Source organism: Electrona antarctica (assembly GCF_951216825.1).
Source record: "Electrona antarctica genome assembly, chromosome: 20".
Taxonomy (NCBI): domain Eukaryota; kingdom Metazoa; phylum Chordata; class Actinopteri; order Myctophiformes; family Myctophidae; genus Electrona; species Electrona antarctica.
Window position 1 is genome coordinate 21,268,256 of NC_136801.1, and position 24,498 is coordinate 21,292,753.

The following is a 24,498-nucleotide window of genomic DNA, read 5'->3' on the forward strand; positions in this document are numbered from 1 at the left end:
AGCACAAGTACTTTGTATACAAAATGACCAGGGTGATGAGATGTTCACATCTCATCATACTGTACAGCTTGTACAGTAGATACATCGTACAATGAAGAATACACATGCACACACACACGCACGCGTGTGTACATACTGCAGTTTCTGACGCATTGTTCTAATTATATTTCAGTTCATGGTATTCATAGCCTACATTCCTATTAGGGACGGCAGTGGCTCAGCGGTAGAGTAGCCGGTAGAGCGGCTAACCGCAAGGTTCCCAGTTCGATCCCGGGCTCCCCCAGTTAGTGTCGAAGTGTCCTAGTCTTTGAGCAAGACGCTGAAACCCTAATTGCTCCCGAGGTGCAGGTTGGTGCCTTGCATGGTTTCCTCCGCCATCGGTGTATGAATGTGTGTGGGTGAATGTAATGCACAATCCTTTTTTTCCTTTTTTTTTCAATGTATTTTGATTGAGGCTCTGAAATTTAGAATGCATACAGAATTACAGATTACAGAACCACCCATTTTTCTTTAACACAACATAGAAAAACAACAAATACCACAATACGAACATTACACAGACAAAAAAAAAGAATATCACCGAAATATGTCGCTTAGATCAAACCTTCCCAACGCGTTGTCCTCCCAACTCCACACTAACAGATCCGAGAGACCAGAGCTCTGTCCTTTTTTTTATACGAGTGGATAGCTTTCCTCATTTCCGTCCATCACACTCTGAAGGCCTCGGGGCCTCCTTCCATCGCTAGGTCTGCGCGTTAAAACCGGGAACGCGTGTAATTTAAAAAAAAATGCATTGGCTATGCATTTATAGCAGATGTACAAGTTTGAAGAGCGCCACTTCGTGCCGTGCTGCGAAAGAGTGTGAGTTAAAACATTTCCAATTTAGAAGGCATTTGTAGAATTGGCCTCAGGTTACAATGGATTAAAATAAATCCGGATTCATCTCTGTGACTGTACTGCAACTCATCCCCCCCCGCTCTCCCTCTCTCTCCCCCTCCATTGTGCTGTCAGAAAGTCCCAGTCAGGCAGGCAGGCTCATGCGCTCACGGGAGAGTCTCGCTTTTATTAAAGTGCTGTAGTTTGATGTTTCGCCTTCGTGACCTCCTCGTACTCTGCTGTCCCGAGGGTACCTCTCTCTGTCTCTCTGTCTCTCTGTCTCTCTGTCTCTCTCTCTCTCTCTCTCTCCATACACTGTGTGTGTGTGTGTGTGTGTGTGTGTGTGTGTGTGTGTGTGTGTGTGTGTGTGTGTGTGTGTGTGTGTGTGTGTGTATAGTATCCCTTTCTCCCATCTTGGTTAGCGGGCCAGTCAGTCAGGGTGGCCATAGCTATGTGGGGTGGTTAGCCGTTAGCGGTTAGCGGTCCAGTCAGTCAGGGTGGCGATAGCTATGTGGGGTGGTTAGCCGTTAGCGGTTAGCGGGCCAGTCAGTCAGGGTGGCTATAGCTATGTGGGGCCGTTGCTCTCACGTGGGACTCGTAGACACGTGCCAGGCTACTGCCAGCTACACACGCGACTAATGAAAATGCAGGGAGTTCACGCTCGACTTCCTTGGCTCACTACTACTGTGACACACACACATACACACACACACACACACACACACACACACACACACACACACACACCCACACACATGTGCACGCCCGCTTCAGTGTGCCACTGAGTATTGAATGTTCTCTATGCAGACAAATCTGATCCGGTAACATTGCTAACCCACATCCACGATCTCAGGGTGATTCAGTGCTACAGTACAGTACAAACTGGCCCACATACTAAAACACATTCACCTACAGTACCTGCTGCGCTACGTAAGCCAACACACGCATTACAAGCATGCACGGATTGCACGCACACACACACACACACACACACACACACACACACACACACACACACACACGTGGCTCTGTGCAAGCACATATATCCCCAATGACATGAAACTTTGAGCACACACGAATATTTGCAATACTCAGCAATACAATACACAAACCAGCATTGCATTTATAATATACAGATATATTGTAGCTACTGTGAATTGAATTGAATTGAATTGAATTGAATTGAATTGAATTGAATTGAATTGAATTGAATTGAATTGAATTGAATTGAATTGAATTGAATTGAATACAGTAATGTTACAGGATTACAGCATTGCAGGTGGTGCTACCACACTTACAGTATGCATTGATATTTGTCTATTATGCTATTTTGCCATTTTCATTCCTATTAATTTTACTTATTTTTATTACTATTTGACCACCGTGAACCGTGACCCCTGGAACACATGTATACAATATGTCCGTGGCATGCTGTCTTGGCCTTCGTAAGTCAATTTTAGACTTTCGTTTTTACATAACAAAATAATGTTTTTGTTTTGTTTTTTCAGTCTGCAGGTTTTCTTCAGTATATGTATGATACTGGCTGCTATGACACTATTAGGAGTCCACTAGTACCCTGGTTCTCATATTGTTTTATTTTCCAGGACCACCATGACTCTGAGAGTCACACACGTGGCTGTAAATGGTCATTCAGGGCTAGCTCTCTATGTGTTTCTGTTGGTATTGTCCACTCACTTTGTATGTCCACGGCAGTAGACGTAGAAGGATGGAATCCCCGCACTCAAGAGTATTTATTAGCAAAGCATAGCCATGTTTCGGTCTTGCGACCTTCTTCAGGCATGACTGCGTGAGGAAGGTCGCAAGACCGAAACGTTGCTATGCTTTACTAATAAATGCTCTCGTCTATACTGCCTTGTTGTCGCCAACGCACCTGCTCTAAAGCGTAACCGGGTGTGTGGAAGCCTTCTCTGTCCATGGCAAACATTACATTTTGACAAAAGATGTCCACCACAAGCCAGCATGGCGATGACCCCTGTCTGACCTACGTTACGTACGCACGTTCCAAGGACAAGGACTCCAAGGCTCCTCTTCCGTGAGCATTGAAGTGTGCTCTGGGTAAACAGCATGGCGAGACAGCCAGGGAACGCTCCTGCTGTCTGCGACACGCAGACCATAGTGTCTGCATGTCGGAATCCACAGAGACACTTGGATTGATGACATTGATTTCCTCTGTCGTCGTCTCTGGGGCATATAACAGCAGTCTGGCAGCGGTGGAACAACAGCGGAGGCATTGCGGGGATGAAGTGCCAAAAAGAGCCTTGTGGGATATATGTTATGAAAAGCCAGTTGCCACATCAGTATTAATATTCTTTATTGTCCCCACTGGCATGTTGTCTAATTGTCATCAGGCAGCATGTGAAATGGACTGGATATCAGTGTTGATTTTGACGGCAAATCTTGATTTAGTTTTAGTCATAGTCTTTCGAGTGACATTTAATTTAGTTTTTATATTTTAGTCATCTGAAATGTTTTAGTGTTTTGGTCGACTAAATATCATAAGATTTTAGTCGACTAAATCTACAGTTGATGTTGTTTGCTAAAATGTATTTTGGCAGGACGTGATGCCTTCGTAATAGCTGATTTTACACTTGGTTGCATGCTGAAAATAGCCGATCTACAAACTCACAACCTGTCGCAGCCTGTAGATCTGCTATTTTCAGAGCACAACCAAAGTTTTAGTTTTAGTTCTACTGGATCTCACAACATTTTAGTCTAGTTTGTTTTCAACAAAATTCACAATATATTTAGTCTTAGTTTTAATCATCGTAGCTTAGTCCTTATTTATTTAGTTTTCGTCAGCGAAAAAAGCTAATCGATGAAAATGTTTCATCATAGTTTTAGTGAACATGGTTATGGGCTATGGTTTGAATGGCTGAATCCTACGTGCTGTTGGAGTGGACTTGTATAGTTGAGATTGGCATCGCCAGATTTCGCGAGAGATAAGCAACCAGGTCTATGAAAACACGCCCCGAAAGAAGTGACTAAATTGGCCAGAACTTTAAGCCTACAAGCCATTTTCAAAATAATCTTGAAATCATTTTGAATATATATATATATATATATATATATATATATTGGGTATGTAATATCCCCAACATTAAATGGGTATGGACTAGTACATACAGTATTAGTACATACTAATTTGGGGGTCTTTGACATGACATTGAAAATGTTTGAGAAGCACCGGTTCAAACAACATTAGGAAGCAAGCACAAATATGCAACTACACTTTGGTAACACAAGGTCCCCCCCCCCCTCCCCACCGCAACCACCAATATTTTACAAGACACAGAAACACAAGCCCAAAGTCGCTTATAATAAGCGGCCATGGCAACACTGGTTGAGATGCTCTCCGGACAGACAGACAGACAGACAGACAGGAAGCAAAGAGCTCTGCTGGGAGAAAATGAAATGCATGTTGTCTCTCCTTCCCTCTTCTCCATAAACACAGCCTGTGTGGATGAGCTAAGCCGGCCGGGGCTCTCCGCCGCTTTTACAGAGACTCCAATAAATAAAGGCCACTCGATACCTGGAGCGCTGCCATTCATTCCCCTGCCTGGCTTCAGCACAGCAGGCAGCAACACAGCAGCAGCAGACTGACAACATAACAGCCACTGCAGCCAGCTATGTGTGTCCTGCACTGCCCCCATGAGGGCAACGCTTGCAACTTGCATAGCTGATGCTGTCTGTCAGGCATTAACCTCTTATCTCAATATCTTTGACATTTTGTGGGGTTTTTCTTGTTGTTTTGTGTAGTTTCCCCCCCCCCCCCCCCCCCCACCGTAAAATACTTGATCGTATACTACAGTCTACAGGAGTCACTCAAAAGTGTCAGATCCACAAGCTCGAAATATGGCGCGGAGAGACGCAATTTTTCGAGCTTGCAGATCTGCTACTTTTGCCGTTTTTGAATTTGAATCCTGAATCCTGAATCAGTTTTGGACATATGAAGTTCCCACCCGACAGCGAGATAATGCTAAACATGTGCAGTCATTCATTTTTAACATTTTAAGAGTTTAAATCAACACTCCGGACTTGGCTGTGTTGCTGTGCTGTGAGCAGGGGCGTGCATATGTAGACGGGGTGCTTGGGCACCCCCTAGTGGCCCTCTCTGGACCAACATGCCCCTTTTGAAAGTCCATTTTTGTACACTTCTTCTTTCTTGTTTTTGTATTATTTGTATGTGGTATACTGTAGTATGTGGCCCATGGTGACATCGATCAATTCTGGATTAAAAGCTAAAATAATATATGTATTTATAATGTTGTTGTCATGCTGTCTTGGACCTAGATGAGCTGAGCCTGCTAATTACTATTACTATTACTATTACTATTACGATTATTTTTATCCAGGCCACTGCCCTGTATGCCCACCTGCTAAAGCTGAATATTTAGTAACCTACAGTAACCTTATGTTACTGTACTGTGTACTGTACTGTAGGCCTACAGCTGCAACTCAAGGGACTATTATCCTCCAGACAAGTCCAGGGGGGAAAAAAGTGAGATCACAGTGAGGTCATCAGCATTTTTAAAGAAATAGCACCAATGAAGATGCTCCTGTAAGCCATTTAGGACTGAGACCAGATTCTACAAAATGTCTTATGAATCATAAACATTTTCTGAAAAGCCTGTTTCTACCAGTGTGGTCCTCAAACTTTTTCATGTCAAGGACCCCAAAAAGTATATGTAATTGACTGGCGACCCCCATCTGAAAATATATTGTTCCAGCTACCCCCAGGAGCAAATATTTGAGTTAAAAATGTATTGTTGATAAAGTCCCATTCAATCATCAGTCACTGATCCCAGTGGTTTTCAACCCTTTTCATATCAAGGTTCACCAGCATTATCCAACATTTGAGCCACAGACAGACCACCTCAGATTGAAAAACTAAATGTGTTTGATAAGAATTTGTCCACAATTCCATGCTGTACTATTGATGATCAAAATAATTGTCTCGTTGTGTAGACTTCTTATAAATGAAGTAATGCTGCAGAGTGCAGAGAGTATAAGAAGTATTAAAGTATTGTACTAATGTTATTGAGACTCGAGAGTATAAAAGGAAACCAAATGGACCCATAAGGGTCCATAATTTAGCTGGGAATTTAGCTGGGGACCACCTCAAGGACCACTGGTGGTCTCCAGACCACTGATTGAGAACCACTGATTTAGTCATTTGAGATGTGCCTGTAATAAATCTTATCTATCTCATACTATTAAGTCAGGCGGCAGCTCGCTGGCCAGACTATCACTATCACATAGATATTAGTCTGGAACTTCGGTGTGGAAGATTTATTTCCAAGGGGCGGTTACAAACAGATTCCAAAGTCTAACTTTTAATAGTGGGCTCTGATTGGTCACCCACACACTCCGAGGTGAACAACATGTAATTCAAACAGAGGAGTGCCAGACCCAGAGAGAGAGAGAGAAACAAAAAAGAGGAAAACTTCCGAATAGCTTTTAATCCTCTCTCTTCTCTGCAATGGATCCTTTGTCCCTGCATCATCCAAGGGGGTGGGGGGTGAGGGGGGGGTTCATCATTTCTCACCACGGATACGGTAGCTACAGTACGTTGTCCATGGCAACAGTTGTCAGATGAGGCCACTAGCTGACGGCGAGGTGTGACAGGCAAAAAAAACATAACCCTCCAAAAATGTGTGTGTACGGCACGCACGCACGCACGCACGCACGCACGCACGCACGCACGCACGCACGCACGCACGCACGCACGCACGCACGCACGCACGCACGCACACACACACACACACACACACACACACACACACACACACACACACACACACACACACACACACATATGCAAACACTCTCTAGTCATGTCACCAGGGGAGACAAGTGCACATGTGACAGATTGCAGTTGGCTGGTAGCCAGTGGTAGGCCCTGCCTGGAGCATGCTGGGATTGCAAAAGAGGAAATTGGGGCGATGTCATGGTGTGTTGGTCAGCGGCCACTGGGTGTCTCAAGAGATGATGGTCCCAGTAGGCTGCCAGACTAGCGTCTGTTATAAAGAGATGATGGTGGTCACAGTAGGCTGCCAGACTAGCGTCTGTTATAAAGAGATGATGGTGGGCACAGTAGGCTGCCAGACTAGCGTCTGTTATAAAGAGATGATGGTGGTCCCAGTAGGCTGCCAGACTAGTGTCTGTTATAAAGAGATGATGGTGGTCACAGTAGGCTGCCAGACTAGTGTCTGTTATGAAGAGATGATGGTGGTCACAGTTGGCTGCCAGACTAGTGTCTGTTATAAAGAGATGATGGTGGTCACAGTAGGCTGCCAGACTAGTGTCTGTTATAAAGAGATGATGGTGGTCACAGTAGGCTGCCAGACTAGTGTCTGTTATGAAGAGATGATGGTGGTCACAGTAGGCTGCCAGTGTCTGTTATAAAGAGATGATGGTGGTCCCAGTAGGCTGCCAGACTAGTGTCTGTTATAAAGAGATGATGGTGGTCACAGTAGGCTGCCAGACTAGTGTCTGTTATGAAGAGATGATGGTGGTCACAGTAGGCTGCCAGACTAGTGTCTGTTATAAAGAGATGATGGTGGTCACATTAGGCTGCCAGACTAGTGTCTGTTATAAAGAGATGATGGTGGTCACAGTAGGCTGCCAGACTAGTGTCTGTTATGAAGAGATGATGGTGGTCACAGTAGGCTGCCAGACTAGTGTCTGTTATAAAGAGATGATGGTGGTCACAGTAGGCTGCCAGTGTCTGTTATAAAGAGATGATGGTGGTCACAGTAGGCTGCCAGTGTCTGTTATAAAGAGATGATGGTGGTCACAGTAGGCTGCCAGTGTGGTGCCAATACATGGTCTGTTCACAGCTTCCGCTGTGACCTGTCCTGAAGACTCACTTCTTCTTCTGAAGACTCCACCTTAGCCCGTAGCACTATAGCTCTATCCTTGACGACCTTGCAGGCTTATGCAAACATTCAAATGTAATTTACCGTAGATCGATGACAGGTTAATTTTTTGACCTGGCTGGAATCCTATAGTTTGTATACTGTACATGACTACATGTACAGAATATTTATTTCTGGATATTATACTGATTAGACTGATGATAGGTTATTGGTTTACCTATGATCATTGATGACTATTTCTATGCATTTGATGTATTGCCTCGTGTTGTCCTTGCTTACTGTAAATCGCTCTGGATTAAAGGTGTCTGTTTACATTTTCTCCATTTCTCCATTACCAAACTTACCTGAGTAATTGACTCATTGTTGCCAGCTAAACATCATTGTGTGGATGATGAGTCATGGCCGTTTAATTTTTAAATCTATTCGCCAGGGAACCAAGGATTATCCTTTGGCTAGAATGTTCAAATCAGTCAGCGCTAACTTAACTTTGACAAAATACTTCTTGTCAAAGTGAATGCTTAATATAACAAATCCAACAGTCTCCTGGTCTGCTGCCTATGTAATGGTCTGTCATTCTGTGTTGTTGGTTACACTTGTTCCTTTGAGACTCTCGTATTTCTGCCTGGTATCATGTGCATTTCCAATAGCTTTGAGCGCACATAGGTCAATACCATCTTCTGTTCCCTCCCTCACTTAGCTTGCTTTTCACTGAGGGTCGTTTCCTGACGTTGGTAGTGTGTTTTTCCCGTCACATTTGAGTGTCTTTCAGCATTTTTTCCACATTGTGGTGGTATGTTTTCCTATCACATTTTAATGCTGTTGATTGTTTGCTTCTCAGTGTGGTCTTCCTCTAACATTTAAATTCCTTTTACTGAGTTTCTTCTGTGCTGTAATGTCATTCCAGGGGGGGTTATTTCAACTTCTTTTGCATTATATTCAAACGTCCTTTTATCATGTATTTTTTCTGCCCGTAATGCCCTCCGCCCATAATGCGCTCCATACACCCTATTGCCTTGTTGTTGTTGTTGAATTAATGCTATACAAGTATACAAACCATGCCTTTGCGCCTCCCTCTCCCTGTGCAGCGATGGTGATGCCTGACGGGCCGGCGGACAAGGCCGGGCTGCACGGAGATGAGCTGGGGGGCAGCGAGGAGGACCTGCTGTACGACGACTTCCGCGGCTCTGGCTCCCGTTTTGGACACCCCGGAGGAGGGGGAGGGGAGCAGCTGGCCATCAATGAGGTAGGAGACTAGAGCCTGATGACATTTTTCCTCCTCGCCATTCATTAATTTACTACCACAGTTTCTCGAGGTTTGCACACACACTGCCAGCGTGTTTACTAATCTTTCACGACCCATAGAATATTTTCTTTATGTGGTTGAAATGTGGAGAGAGGAGGATTCTGCTCGACAGTGACAATATCTACAGTATGAATGAGGTTCCAGGGCATTGTGGGCCCACATCACTTCTTAAGGAGGCTGCCCGGCCCGCCATAGATATAATAACCTACATACCTCATTCGCCGCTGCAGTTCATTGGAGCGACCTGTATCGCAGGGATAGTGGAAGTGCGGCAAAATGACTAAAAGATGCGTCTTCTCCGGGACTTATCAATTGAATTGATTGAACTGAAAACAAACGTCTACATGTGTCTCTGATTGGCCTGACCAAACGTTCCCCTTCTGTGACGCATGCGGAAGCTTGCCTCCTTAATAATGTAATGGCTCCTGAGATACAGACGCCCCAGAGCCGGAGGAGGCGTCTACCTGTGATTGGTTAGGCTGCCGTCCACCAGCCCGTCCCACTTTCTGGTTGTCACGCAGAATTGCATAATAGCCAAATTCCAATACCCCAAATCACAATTTCACCACGCTGGAGTGTGAGTGAGCTAGTGGCCGAGATTTTGGGTATTGGAATTTGGCCCATGGCGGATTACGCCGAACCACCTGCCTTCAAAACAATTACGGAGGCTTATGGGGCAATTACACGTGCTCTGTGGGGCGGCGGTTCAGAATGAGTTGTATACCCAGCCCTCCAGGGTCTGTGGGACGGCGGTTCAGAATGAGTTGTACCCAGCCCTCCAGGGAGACGGCGGTTCAGAATGAGTTGTACCCCCAGCCCTCCAGGGAGCAAACTCTGTTGCTTCATTGTTGTGGCTAAATGGTGTGAATTCCTCCACGCCTCTCCTCTCAAACGAACACAATGGAAAGGAGAAGAGCAAAACTTAATATTCCGTCCTTGTTGTCGCGGCTGTGTGTGCATGTTGTTTCCTCTATAATGGCTTTTGTGAGAGTGTAGAAAGTAAAATGAGTAGTGGTTTAATCTACATACAGTATAGCGTTTTAGTTGAGCAGAAAATATTGTATATTGTTTCACTTCATGAATAAATATTATGCATTGTACATTTTTACAAAAGAAAGACAAAAAAGAAAGGAGAAAATGATCCCAGATGTGTTTTTATTTAGATATTACCATTTGTTGCACCATTTGCTGGTGTGCTGTTTTGTGACTTTAAGGTGTCTTGTGTGTGTTATGGCCAGCCATACCGTAGCACTTGCCGTAGAACTTACTAGCCTCGACGACCTTACAGGCATTTGCAAAGGCTCAACTTACAGTATGTAATTTTATGTAGACATAGCACTCTATATACTCATAGCTTCACTGTACAGATATTCTACAGTTAGCTTGCTTATGATTCTTGATGACTATTTCTATGTATTTGATGTATTACCATGTGTTGTTCTTGCTTACTGTAAATCGCTCTGGAGTGAGAGCGTCTGCTGAATACCGACAACAGCAGACCTATGTAAATCAATATGATATAAATAATAGAGCGCACTAAAAGGGTAAAAAACAACAACACAGGTTTGCTAGCGGGATGAAATGGAACACGTCCACAAGAGACAGACTAGAAATGGTTGCCGGTGTCGCTTGGCTGAGGGAGACAAGGTGATAAATACAAAGCGCCCAGCGAGGATGCTGGGTTATGTGGTTGTCATGGATACAAACGGCAGGGCCCAGTGTGATGTGAGGAGCTCCGGTGGAATGTGAATTGCAGAGCGGATAAATCAGCCTCCAGACAGCTCCGTACAGCATGATAATAGCACTGTGCTTATTGCATGCCGGACCTAGCCTGTCACCACCGCAGCAGTGCAATTAGACCAGTGGTTCCCAAAGTGGGGTCCGGGGGGACCCCTAGGGGTCCTTGAGAGAGTTCCAGGGGGTCCCCAGCTAAATGATAGTTAGGAACCAAATGGACCCTTATGGGTCCGTAACTCAGAGAGGTAGAGAGACAAAATCGACAAAATAACGTTTTAATTAAGGTAGTGGAGTAAAAGTACAATATTTGGACCCGAGATGTAGGCTAATGGACTAGAAGTATGGGAAATTACATACAAGTACAAAAAAAATGTACTCAAGTACAGTACTTAAAGGGGAAAACCACCCATTTTCAACATTTTACTATGTCATTAATATACCTTAGAGCTGTTGTGTGGAAATAATAAAAAGTCCCCCCATTTTGTGTTTGCTAGAACTGTAATTATGAAAAAAATCATTAACATGGTGAAACACATCTTGATGACATCATCAAGATGTGTTTCACCATGTTAATGATTTTTTTCAGCTCTAAGGTACATTCATGACATAGTAAAATGTTGAAAATGAGTGGAATGCCCCTTTAAGTAAATGTATTTAGTTACTTACACCACTGGAATTCAGTAAAAGCTAAATGTAATCCAGAAGTACAGTCTTATGTGTTAGTGTTGCATGTGGATGTGTTCAGTGGTCTAGAGGGGGAGCAGCTGTCCACTATCTGTGTGTACATGCAGGGCTTTGACTGAGGGGGTGCTGTTGAGTTATGTTTGGCTGAGAGACACAGGCATGTTTGTGAGAGTGCATGGCATGCAATCACATGCACACAGTGAGCCTCATTTATCAATGGAGTGTATATTCTGCCTTAAATTCGAACGTGGGTTTTGGCGTATGCCCACGTCAACATGACATTTATCAAGTGATGCTATACAGCCGATCCCAGCGTAAATTTGGTCGGAGCTTTGATAAATGTGTCGGCTAAACCAACCGTCATTTAAATAACACACCCTTAAATATTCTCGATGCGCCCCGATTTTGCGACATGAACAACTGGAATACGATCAAACAAACGTTGGAAAGGAAAAGAGTTTCTCAACACCTCTCGCCTCGCTGCCTGTAATGTACGCGCACGCGCGCACCTGTGCAGTGTGCATTTTCTCACACTGGAAAGAAACAGCAGTGTTTGTAAGTAGGGTTATTCCATGTGGGTACAACCTTTGTCAAGTAGTAGGCTACAGTTGGGTGCCACCGATATTGTCCCTTATCATTTGACCCATTTAGGCCTGACCTCAAAATTTAAAAAAATCATTCTAAATCCTCCAGTTTTCTGAAATAAATATTTTCACGATTTTTCAAAAATAGCAGACCTACAAGCTCGTAGCGCGCCACTCGGTGGCGCGCTATGAGCTTGTAGATCTGCTATTTTTCAATAGCTAAATTATAACATAATGTTTAAAACACCAAAAGGGGTTCCCGCCCAAAATGGGTTAACTGTCCTTTTGCGCAGATCACGCAAACCTCAGCAAAAAGAAAAGGACAATATCGATGGCCTCCAACTGTACATGAATGATCACACATCACAATGACATTGTCATGAATGGAATGGTAGGTTTGTAGGATCATTCATAGGTTGGCGAAGAGCGCCCTCTAGCGTAACTGAAAACAGGAAATGACGTAATTGATGATGACGTAATTGATGATGACATACTTGTACGTCAATGTCAGTCAGTGTGTTAACGGATTTGCTAGTGGATCCCCCTCAAGGACCCCACTTTAACCCATTTTGGTCGGGAATCCCTTTTGGTGTTAGCATTATATTATGCTTTAGCTATTGAAGTGGCGCGCTACGAGCTTGTAGGTCTGCTATTTTTTTTAAATCGAAGATTTTGGTTAAGAACCACTGGTTTGGTCAGTGATCACGCAGGTGATTACGCACATGTGCTTGTGTGTGTTGTGAGGACCTGCATGGGAGGTTTCAGCTGCAGATTGAGGTCAATCCCACAGAGAGGTGAGAAAAGAACGCCTCAGTGGGTTCACTGGGTCAGCCTCGGAGCAACCGCTTGAGCTCCATAGATATACTTCAGCATGCAGTGAATGGTGAAAATAGCAAATCTACAAGCTCACAGTGAGCTTAATGATTTGCTATTTTCACACAATTCTTTCAATTGTCGCCTATAATGAGTATGACTTGCTAAGAGCGAGATTGGACAGGATATAATTTATAAATATGGTCACAGATCGCCAGAATGATTTTTACCGGCACCCACCAGTGTTATATGTATTATTATTATTGTATTTTTCCATTTACTGCGCCCCTCAATAATAAAGAAATCGCAGTAAACAATTGTATAAAATATATATACCCTGTATATATATTTAGCCACTTGCTCGAATGCCCCGCCCCATGTAAAAAAAATCACTGAAATCACTAAAACAAAAGAAAGCAGTAAATGAAATAAATAAATAAATAACACTCATCTTTTACTTTCTCTAATAACAACCTAAAACTACAGTTGTCCTTTAAGTCATGGATTAAAGTTCTCAGTCGCCAAGACGACTGAACTGTGTTGGTTTCCATAGAAGCCTTTATGAAGGTAATAGGTTGCACACGGAGTGGCAAGAGCGAGTTTTCTTTTATAAACGTTTCGGCTATCCAGCCTTTGTCAGTGTACCTGTTTCCATAGAAGCCAGCATGCGGAAATAGCCTATCTACAAGCCCTCAATGCGTTGAGCTTGTAGATAAGCTATTTTAGTTATTATTTTGTGAAGGGGCGCTAGCCCCTCCTATATGCCTAGCTCTGGTCCATAGCCTTCTACTGCTTCTACGATTCTGCCCTGCAGTATAAGGCTATGGGACTTTCGGTTTTAAATCTCAAATCGAAATCAGACCGCCTCTCCTCTTTAGCGTATTTTAAAAGAACGTTTTTGCTACTCACCAAAACAAAGGTGGGTTGTGTCATTAGAAAGCCTACTTTCCTTAGTGGATGCACTCTGAGCCCCCCACCACACGTATAAACGGTACTTTTTGGCCAGAAAGGGATTTTTTTTCTGCCTCATAAATATTCTCTATGAGGCAGTTCTCCGGGCAATATCGGTAGAGGGCGCATTGGATTAACTAAAAGTATTTTTTCCGGTGGAAACAAAATCCCTTTTTGGCCAAAAAGTACCGTTTATACGTGTGGTGGGACATATTCCCAGAAACGCTCTCCGGAGCTTCTTTTCCATCCACCAGCTGTCTAAAAACTCGGAAATGACGTAAAATACAGCTTCTTCTGTCCGCACATGGAATCTAAAGTGTGCTTAGGCCCTGAGTAGGTCAAACGTTCGTGAGATTTCCACTAAAGAGGAGAGGCTGGTCTGATTTCGATTTGAGATTTTAAACCGAAAGTCCCATAGCCTTATATACTGCAGGGCAGAATCGTAGAAGCAGTAGAAGGCTATGGACCAGAGCTACTATATGCCCAGCTTTGTGTGTTTGTGTGTACCACATTTGTGATGATTTGATTAGCTGAAAATTGTGTTTGTGTGTGTGTGTGTGTGTGTGTGTGTGTGTGTGTGTGTGTGTGTGTGTGTGTGTGTGTGTGTGTGTGTGTGTGTGTGTGTGTGTGTGTGTGTGTGTGTGTGTGTGTGTGTGTGTGTGTGTGTTTTAGTCGACTACATACACGTATATATTTTATATATATTTGTTTCAATAATATTTGTATTGATTTTTTATTATAGGACAAAGACAAAACAGAAAAATACAGCTCAGACACGTTGCAGAACAAAGGACACAGATATACACACATACCTACATCGAACCATCCTACTATAAATGCGGCACGTCTGTCTGTCTGTCTGCATGTATGTGTGTACGGTTGGAATGCACGTAACTTGAGAACCGTTTGCCCCAACGACTTCAAATTCGACACACACGTTCCACACCCCCACAGGGAGTGCAGTGCCCGAGAAACACCAGAAACACCACAAAAGTCTCTGGTCAGGCTCTGCCAGTGGGCCTAATTAGCCTAAATCCCCTCACCTGTGCAATTTCCAGCCTCTGCCTCAGCCATTTGATTGCCATGGCAACCCCACACCTGCCAATTCATTACTTAACCAGTCCACTTTTCACAGTCAGTTTGCACTATTCACACACAGGCAGACAGACAGATACAGAGGTCTCCATGTAGGACAGACAGTTCAAATGGGTGCTATGACGACAGGTATTGCATACTACAGATATCTCCATATACAGTATGGGCACAAAAGGGACACAGGCAGATAGTTAAAACGGATGCTATGACAAGTTGACAACGGGTATGGTTCCCAAGTAGGCCGGTGCCCGACGGGCACGTACAAGTCTAGTAAAATAAAATACAAAAACAATATACATTATGGACCAACGACACATTTGTTTTCTAATAATCTTTATCCCACGATTTTGCAAGCCATTTTTTCACCAGTGTCAATTATCTAATGTAATTTGTAATCCTGGGCGCTACACTTCCTCTGCCAACCTGGGGGGGCAGCGGACTGACTACATGCTTCCTTCTATGCGTGAGGAGTCCAAGCTGCTTCTTTTCACCTGACAGGTTTTAATTTAGTTTAATTTAAATAATGTCAATGTTTTCTTCTTCACTTGAGTTTTGATTAAATCTAAATTCAGGCTAAACACGACTGATTAATTGACATAAAAGATTCAACTTGATATATATCTTGTCGTGGGTAAAATCATGTTGATGCTTCTATAGTTAGATCAAGGTGATATCGTCTTTCAATGGAGGCACATTCACACCCCAGATGTGCTTCATCACCCCCTCTCCTCTTTCTCACACAAATGCACGTCTGCTCTCTCTCTCTCTCGCTCTCTCTCTCTCTCTCTCTCTCTCTCTCTCTCTCTCTCTCTCTATAACACACACACACACACACACACACACACACACACACACACACACACACACACACACACACACACACACACACGTGCATGCACGTGCACCATTTCACTTGGGAGCAGTGCATTTATTCTGCATGGCCTCCAACAGCCTCTCTCTCTCTCTCATCCCATCCCCCTCCCTCCCTGGGGTTGCTAAGGCCCTGCCTCAACCGCTCACGTATCCAGGATACGTTGCCGCACTCACCCTGCCTGATTGGCTGCCGAGCGTACGTGAGGGTGGGTGTGGGGAAGGAAAAAAAGGAATGGAATTGGTTTGGGAGGGGGGGGGGGGGGGGGGGGGGGGGTGTAGAAAAAGGAAAAAACAATCAAAGAGAGAGAGAGAGAGCGATCCTCTGAGTTGGATGGATGTGTGTAGCAGTGCAGAACCAGGCTCGGCACCGAGCCGCATTCTAGCTGCCTTGTACACTTGAAAGGGAGAGAGAGAGAGAGAGAGAGAGAGAGAGAGAGAGTGGGGGGAGGCAGGACGATAAAAGTGATAGCGAACGTACGGGAGGGAACAACAATGAGGTGAGAACGTCGAGAGGTCGGAGCGATCGAGGAGGAGGAAAAACGAAAGAGAAGAGACAAAAAAAAAAAACCCCGACCGAGCAAGTGCGAGCGAGCGTGCGTGCCGATGACCGGCCGGCGGAGCCAGCCAACCAACCCCTGGAGGAGAGAGAGAGAGAGAACGACAGAACGAGCCCGGAGGAACGAAGGAGGAGAGAGAGAGGACGGGGAGAAGTGGAAGAATTAGAAGAAGAGAGAGGAGGAGGAGGGATGGGGATCAGTAGCGACGCAGCATCCCGTCTTCCGTCTCGCCTCCTGACATCCTGACACCACAAGGGGGGACGGAGTAAAGAAGAGACCATTGACAGAACCACGGACTAGAGTAGACTCGACGTGCTATAGGAGAAAGAAAGAGAGAAACGGAGAGGGGAAAAAGAGTGTTTCGGACATAATCAACGCAGACTTCCCAAGCGGTCGGACGGTGATACGTGGCCATCCCCCCGGGGCGTGATCGGAGGCGACGCGAGCGAACCAAACAACACGGGGAGTGACAAAGTGGCAGCAGAGCGCGACGCGGCGCGCAGCAGCAGCCGAAGAGACGCGGCGGGGAGGAGGAGGAGGGGCGGAGGAGCGGCATCAGATCGCGGCAGCGGCGGCGGCGGCCGGAGAGGTGGAGGAGTGGTGGGGGGTGGGGTGGCGCTACCGGCAGGGGTCGCGGGGGCAGCCGTGTGGTGCGGGGGGCACCACCACCACCACCACCACGCCGCGGCTGCGGCGGCTCTGAGGGACCGCGGCGGCGGGGGGCGGCGGGGGGGCGCGAGGGGCGAGGAGGAGGAGGAAGAGGAGCGGGAGGACGGAGGAGAGGAGGCGGTGGGAGAGAGGGTTGCCCTCATGGCTCGCGGTGCCGGGGCGGGCGGAGGCTCGGGCCGCTGGGCCCGGCCCCGGGCGGGCCTCCTGAACACGCTGCTGCGCTGCAACATGGACCCCGAGACGCAGAAGGTGGTGGTCTTCTTCATCATGATGCTGCTGGTGGTCATCAACGTGGTGCTCATGTTCCTGCTGGGCTTCCAGTAGAGCACGCACACACACACGCACACACACACACACACACACACCAGTGTTAATTTTGTATTTTTACTAAGACTAAAAGATGTTTTATATTTAGTCGACTAAAACTAGACTAGACTAAACTAAACAATTTCAGATGACCAAATAGGACTAAAGCTAAATGGTGTGTTCAAAAGACTAAGACTAATTCAGAAATTAACACTAAGACTAAAAGACTAAACAATTTCAGATGACTAAAACTAAATGGTGTTATTCAAATGACTAAGACTTAACTGACACAAATACACACACGCATATATATACCTGCGCATACACACACGCAGAGGACTGGACAGTCGGACGGACGACTTAAACGCTCACGAGCAGACACTCGCGTACCCGGGCGTCGCGAAAAGAGGCACTGCGCGCGCTCGCATGTGTCTCGTCGTCTGGAGAGGAGGACGATCGCGGAGAGACATCTTGTTGTTTAGAGAGGAGAGACAGAGAGAGACTGACAGACAGAGACGGAGGGAGACAGAAGACTAATGGGCATCTCTGGTGACTGCGGAGGGACACAGGTAAAGCACCGGGCTCTAGTCTCTCCACCACATCTGTCTTGTCTGCCTGTGTGTTTGTTTGTGCATGGTTTAGCCTCCATACATGTGATTAGTGTGCGTGTGTGTATGTATGTGCGTGCGTGCGTGCGTGCGTGCGTGCGTGCGTGCGTGCGTGCGTGCGTGCGTGCGTGCGTGCGTGCAACAAATATGTTGTTCCAGGGACCCCCCAAAAGGATTTGAGTTAAAAACGCTCTGAAAGAATATATATTCAGAGATTTGATTTTTCAAAAATAGCAAATCTACAAGCCCATAGCACGGCACTCAGTGCCGCGCTATGTAGATCTGCTATTTTTCAATAGATAAAGTATAACTTTATAATATAATGCTTAAAACACCAAAAGGGGTTCCCGTCCTGAATGTGTTAACACCTACTGTACACGCCTGCCCTGTTTTGTCATCACAAGTTGCATATAGTTTCCCTTTAATGAATATGTTGAAGCATGCAATGTTCCCCACATGCAGATGGCTTAATAGTTTCCATGGAGATGTGTTGTATTTGAGACATCATCATATCACAACACTCAATTTGATTGCCTTCGATAGGACTTTGACACTAGAATTTGTTAAAAACCATTAAACATGCATTTTACACAGATTCCTGAGGCTGTACAAAGCTCTGTGTACGTGTGTTCTGTAAGTGAACACTGGACTCAGCGAGTTAGACAACGCCTTGATTGACGAATCGATGTCCCAGAAATGTTTCTGTTTGCGTCTAAAAGTAAAACCTTGAGAAGAAATATGTTAATGAACGGTGAATAGTAGCCACGTTGTTATTCGTGTGGCAGCCATTTGGCTCTCATGTCAAACTCATTATCCAGGTGCTGCTATGTGATAAGGTCAATTAGAAAGTAAATCAAGATATCTACAGTATGTCATTGTTTGAGATCAATCAAGACAAATCAAGACACTGGGACCACAGACTATAGACTAGACACTCCAAATGTTACCTTATCCATGGGATGATGATGATGATCTTAGAGTATATATTAATAGAGACGGCACCGGGAGGAGTGAAATCGTGAAAATTCTTCTTCTTCTTCTACTTCTCCTTCTCCTTCTTCTTCTTCTTCTTCTTCTTCTTCTTCTTCTCTTTTTTTAACCTGCACAAAAGCTGCACGAACCAGGAATAACCACACAGGACTGATTTACGCAGGACAGCCATTCTCAACCTTTTTCATTTCAACATAATATCCCAGTTGGATATTATGATTTAGGGCACAGACCCCCACATTCTTTTCTTTTCTTTTGTATCTCTAGGTCCCAATCTAGTTCTACACTGTAAGATTCTCTGTCTTAATTTAACCGAGAGTGTACAAATGGAACCAAATAGGTTGGCTCATTCATTCATTAATTCATTCATTGGGCCAGGCCATTTTGGTTCCCTTTGACCTCTCAGAGGTCCATTGGTGAAATTGTCAAATAATATAAGAAAGGTAAGGTAAAAGTTGTGAAAATAGATCTGCTATTTTCACAATATTTATCTGTGGAACTGAGTCAAACAAAATGGAATGCCTCAACTATACTCTACATTCCAAGTGCTTATCAGGGCGAGGGGTCCCCAGTTCAAATAATTATTTATGGGGGGGTATTGGCCTGAAAAGGTTTATAACCAGTGATGTAGGGTTAGAATGATCTGATTGCGTTACCGTCTGGGCCTCAAGAGACCATTAAACATGCATCAAGAGACCCCATTCCGGGAATCCGCGGTCTGTTTTGAATAAGATCATTCATTATAAGTAAATCGAGGCTGGATGTGAACCATCTCTGTGGCTGAGGAATGAATTGATCCATAATTCATACCATCTTTTTCTTTTAAACACGGTTCTGTCATAGTGGCATCGTTTCAATTCCTCGTTTGAATCCGCCCTGATTATGACATAAAGCGAGAATAGCCGATGCGACATGTAGCTTGTAGAATAGTTCCTGCCCAGAAATTCTGGACAATAGAATAGCATTTCTGGAAATAGCAGGACATTTCTGGAAATCTTCATCCATAATGACATTACCAATATAGCGACACCAGGGATAAACGTGGTCCATTTTGTTTGCATTTTCATATAATAGCCTATACTGCACATGTACAGTATGTACATTACAGTATATAATAGTGTGCACGCATGCTGTTCATTATGCACACATTACTATGCACATGCATTTTACAGTGGGTCCTATAGGCCCTATATTGCCATATGTCAGTGGTGGAAAAAGTACTCACATTTTTTACTTAAGTAAAAGTATGAATACTGGAATGTAGAAATAGCCTACTCTGTAACGTACAAGTAAAAGTCCGGCATTAAAAATGTACTTGAGTAAAAGTGAAAAAGTATTGGTATTGTATCAAAATGTACTTGAAGTAGCCTACCAAATGTAAAAGTACTCACTGTGCAGTCGCAACGCATTGTGTGCTTGTAGATCTGCTATTTTCAAATGGCCGAAATATATATAAGGCTTGAAGTGGTTGGTGTGTTTCGTAATAATAATCAAATCTACAAAGTAACTAGTAGCTAAAGTTTTCAAATAAATGTAGTGGAGCAAAAGTGCAATGTTTGGATCCGAGATGTATAGTGGAGTAGAAATACCTGAGTAAAGTGCAAATACTTCAAAACGTTACTTTAGTACAGCGCTTGAGAAAATGTATACTACAATTTACAATTACAATTAAGGCATTTAGCAGACGCTCTTAATCCAGAGCGACTTACATTTGGGCAAGAACAAAAAAGCATGGGGATACATCACATAAAAAAAAAAAAATGCATTTATCATGAAACATGCGTAAGCTAAGAACGTAACTAGAACATACTAGACTGGGTTCCTTTCCACCCCTGGCCATATGTCAGCTGGGTGTTGTGAACGGGACCCTGGGGCATCATACTCATGCTCCACACAGCAGAGTGGCTGAACAACTCATCTGTGATGCAAGAGCCTCCTCCAGAGCCCAAGACCCCTTTATTTACTGCTCAGCTGCTCACGGCGGCACAACACCCAGGGGAGAGGAGGAGGGGTCCAACTGCTGCTGTGTGTGTGTGTGTATGTGTGTGTGTGTGTGTGTGTGTGTGTGTGTGTGTGTGTGTGTGTGTGTGTGTGTGTGTGTGTGTGTGTGTGTGAGTGTGTGAGTGTGTGAGTGAGTGAGTGAGTGTGTGTGTGTGTGTGTGCGCCCGTTTGTGTGTACTACTATACTTGTGAGGGCCAAACGTCCCCACAAGTATAGTAGGATTTGAGATTGCGAGGGCACTTTTCCCCCGTCAAGATACATGGTTCAGTGGTTAAAAGAATCACATCTGTGTGAACTGAGCGGTGCAACTGTGTGTGTGTGTGTGTGTGTGTGTGTGTGTGTGTGTGTGTGTGTGTGTGCGCATGCGTGCGTGCGTGCGACATGATTGAGACCCCAATCAGCATCAGCTGCATGGGTTAATGGGTCGTGCTCAGAGACATACTGTACACATATTTCGTCACTCTTGGGAGCGGTTTGCACCTCTCAGCTCCACGGCGATAACACACAACGGAAAATGACCGGTTCACAAGAACACCTTGATGCGCTGTGAGCTTGCATAGGTCAAGCTATTTCCAGCTCTTTTCAATCGTGAAATGTTGACGTCCTCACAAGTATAGCAATACAGACGTACTGTATGTGTGTTCTGTTCTAGAGAGTGTCATTTCTACGAAGTCACACGCGTGTCCTGGTCGGCCCGGGCGGTTTAGCCACAGTGTCTCATCAATGAGCAGTTCTATCTAAGGGCAGATTCTAAGGGCAGATTCACACTGTGTCTGTTTGATTCAAACTGTTCCCCAGTGCCTGGTCCGCCGGCCATGATTCACATCGGCCTTGGTTCTTCCGCACCCGGATACACTTCATTCAGCTGTATTCAATGCTTTCACATTGCATCGATCTGTATCCGAGCACACTTCAATCGGTCCTGAGACTACCTCCATGAGGTCCTGCAGGGCGGTTGGGTGATCCGCTCCCAGGAACGGTACGCAGCATTCCAGGGACGTGTAGAGAGTGTTAGAGAGGCAGGGGCTGAAATCCTGTTAAGTGGGCACTTTTGGACCAAAATAGCAGATCTACAAGCTCACAACACCACGCGCTGCGATGCGTTGAGAGCTTGTAGATCAGCTATTTTTGATTGGCGCAACCCAGCACTCTTTATCTACTGGAGATGCGGTGTACGACATGGATTTCGAAACTAATTTGTTCAACACAAAATGCTACGTTCCAAGTTCAGGAGGCTTCCGAAAAAAGCAATTCTCCTGATATGAACGCTGCCTTCCGGTATGGCATGGAAAGGAGTGGCGTTTTGCATATGCTGCATTTGTGGTCTGGAGAGGGCAGTCTCTCAGTTGTTTTACAGAAGGGTCCCTGCAGCATTTCACACTACCACAACATCTACCAAGTGGTCCCGAGTGGCACCCGAGACCATGGTGTTAATCTGCCCTTCATTTATTCTTCCTGAATCTGTCCTGAAATGTATACAACATTGTGGACTTAGATGGTTCTTGGTCTCAACTGTTCAGTAATCTAATGTGTTTTAGTGCCGGGTCCTGAGAGAGAGAGTCCTGAGAGAGAGAGAGAGAGAGAGAGAGAGAGAGAGAGAGAGAGAGAGAGAGAGAGAGAGAGAGAGAGAGAGAGAGAGAGAGAGAGAGAGAGAGAGAGAGAGAGAGAGAGAGAGAGAGAGAGAGAGAGAGAGAGAGAGAGAGAGAGAGAGAGAGAGAGAGAGAGAGAGAGAGAGAGAGAGAGAGAGAGAGAGTCCTGAGAGAGAGAGAGAGAGAGAGAGAGAGAGAGATTAACAAAACAAAAAAATAAGTAATATTTGAATTAAGTGAAATCACTGAATATACCTTTAAACCCTCAAATACCTAGAAAGGTTATACTTGGTCTGCTTTTTTGTCCCCTATACACCAAACCTCTTAGGGGCTAACGTTCCCCTCGGCTTAGAGCCTGAAAGCTATACCTGTGCTTTTCATGGACTAAAGGGGCGGATTCAAACTAGCGCTGGACACCGACGGCTGCTCCCTATTGGTTCACCTAACCATGTGCTGTGACATTTGGTCCTCACAAGTATAGAACTGCACGCACGCACGCACGCACGCACGCACGCACGCACGCACGCACGCACGCACGCACGCACGCACGCACAGACAGACAGAGACAGACTCTCTTATAGAAGGCTAGCCCGTTGGGTGCCCGCCATAAGAAGGTGGAGAGGAGAGGCAACACGACGTGACAGTGTTGCCTAGCAACAGGCCACCGTTGTCTCCCTGGGTAGACCACAGCCAGTCACAGAATATTGCAGAAATAATGAAGAAAAACACATCAAAAATGCACTTTCATCTACTCAAAGGCAGTAGCATTGACACTCTGAATTTTCATTTCGTCTCTCTTCATTATTCAGACCGAATTGCCTTCCCACGGCAGCAGTTTTCTGGGATGGGCGTTGCCAAAAGCGTCAGTGTTCGGCGATTGGTTCACACCAACCAATCAAAATGGTAGCAAAGCAGATGACATCGCCAGAACATGTTTTTTATGGATAGCTAGAAATGCTGATGTATGGAAAGACATCACAGCCTTATAGTCCCTTTTATGTGCCAAAAACATTGCAGCTGTGCAGTGTTGCCATGTTTGCTTATTATAGTTGACTTTGGCCTTTTTTCTGTAAAGTTGCTTGTAAATATTGGTAGTTTTGGGGCTAAAGTGTAGTTGCTTATTTGGGCTTGTTTCTAAAGTGTAGTTGCTTATTTGGGCTTGTTTCTAAAGTGTAGGTTCTTATTTGGGCTTGTTTCAAAAGTGTAGGTGCTTATTTGGGCTTGTTTCTAATGTGTAATTGCTTATTTGGGCTTGTTTCTAAAGTGTAGTTGCTTATTTGGGCTTGTTTCTAAAGTATACAGTAGTTGCTTATATGGACTTGTTTCCTAAATGTTGTTTAAACCAGGGGTTCTCAAACATTTTCATGTCAAGAACCAACAGATTATTATGCATTTTGTCCACGGACCCACCTGCCAATCTGAATCTGGATCTTGTAAACCCTTCTTTTACAAAGAAGAAAAACAACAAAAAAAGTGTTGTAACCTGCCGTTTTTTTTCTTCTTTCTAATTATTTGTTCGGCCCAAAAAATTGTGTTTGTTGTCATGATTTCTCACAACTCGAGTTGGCTTTGTACGAGGCTTAAAAGGTCTTTAAATAAATACTTTTTGAAATGTCTATGAGGAAAATGAACAGGGAATCATTCCCTGGGCCCTGGTAGGGGGCGGGACTGCGACGCTCTATATGAGGTGGAGCAGCAGCGTAGACTAGATAGACCAGGCCATGGTGACGCTCTATATGAGGCGGAGCAGCAGCGTAGACTAGATAGACCAGGCCATGGTGACGCTCTATATGAGGCGGAGCAGCAGTGTAGACTAGATAGACCAGGCCATGGTGACGCTCTATATGAGGTGGAGCAGCAGCGTAGACTAGATAGACCAGGCCATGGCGACGCTCTATATGAGGCGGAGCAGCAGCGTAGACTAGATAGACCAGGCCATGGCGACGCTCTATATGAGGCGGA

General features: G+C 44.9%; 1 protein-coding gene across 1 annotated transcript in view; it reads left to right on the plus strand.

The window, feature by feature from the left end:
* The window catches only part of LOC306913425 (rho guanine nucleotide exchange factor 4-like), an 87,011-nt gene that overhangs the window by 42,486 nt on the left and 20,027 nt on the right, over positions 1–24,498 (plus strand). Inside the window, exon 4 of the mRNA XM_079490064.1 lies at positions 8,861–9,018. Within this exon, the coding sequence (XP_079346190.1) occupies positions 8,861–9,018 (158 nt within the window). The remainder of the gene's footprint in view (positions 1–8,860; positions 9,019–24,498) is intronic.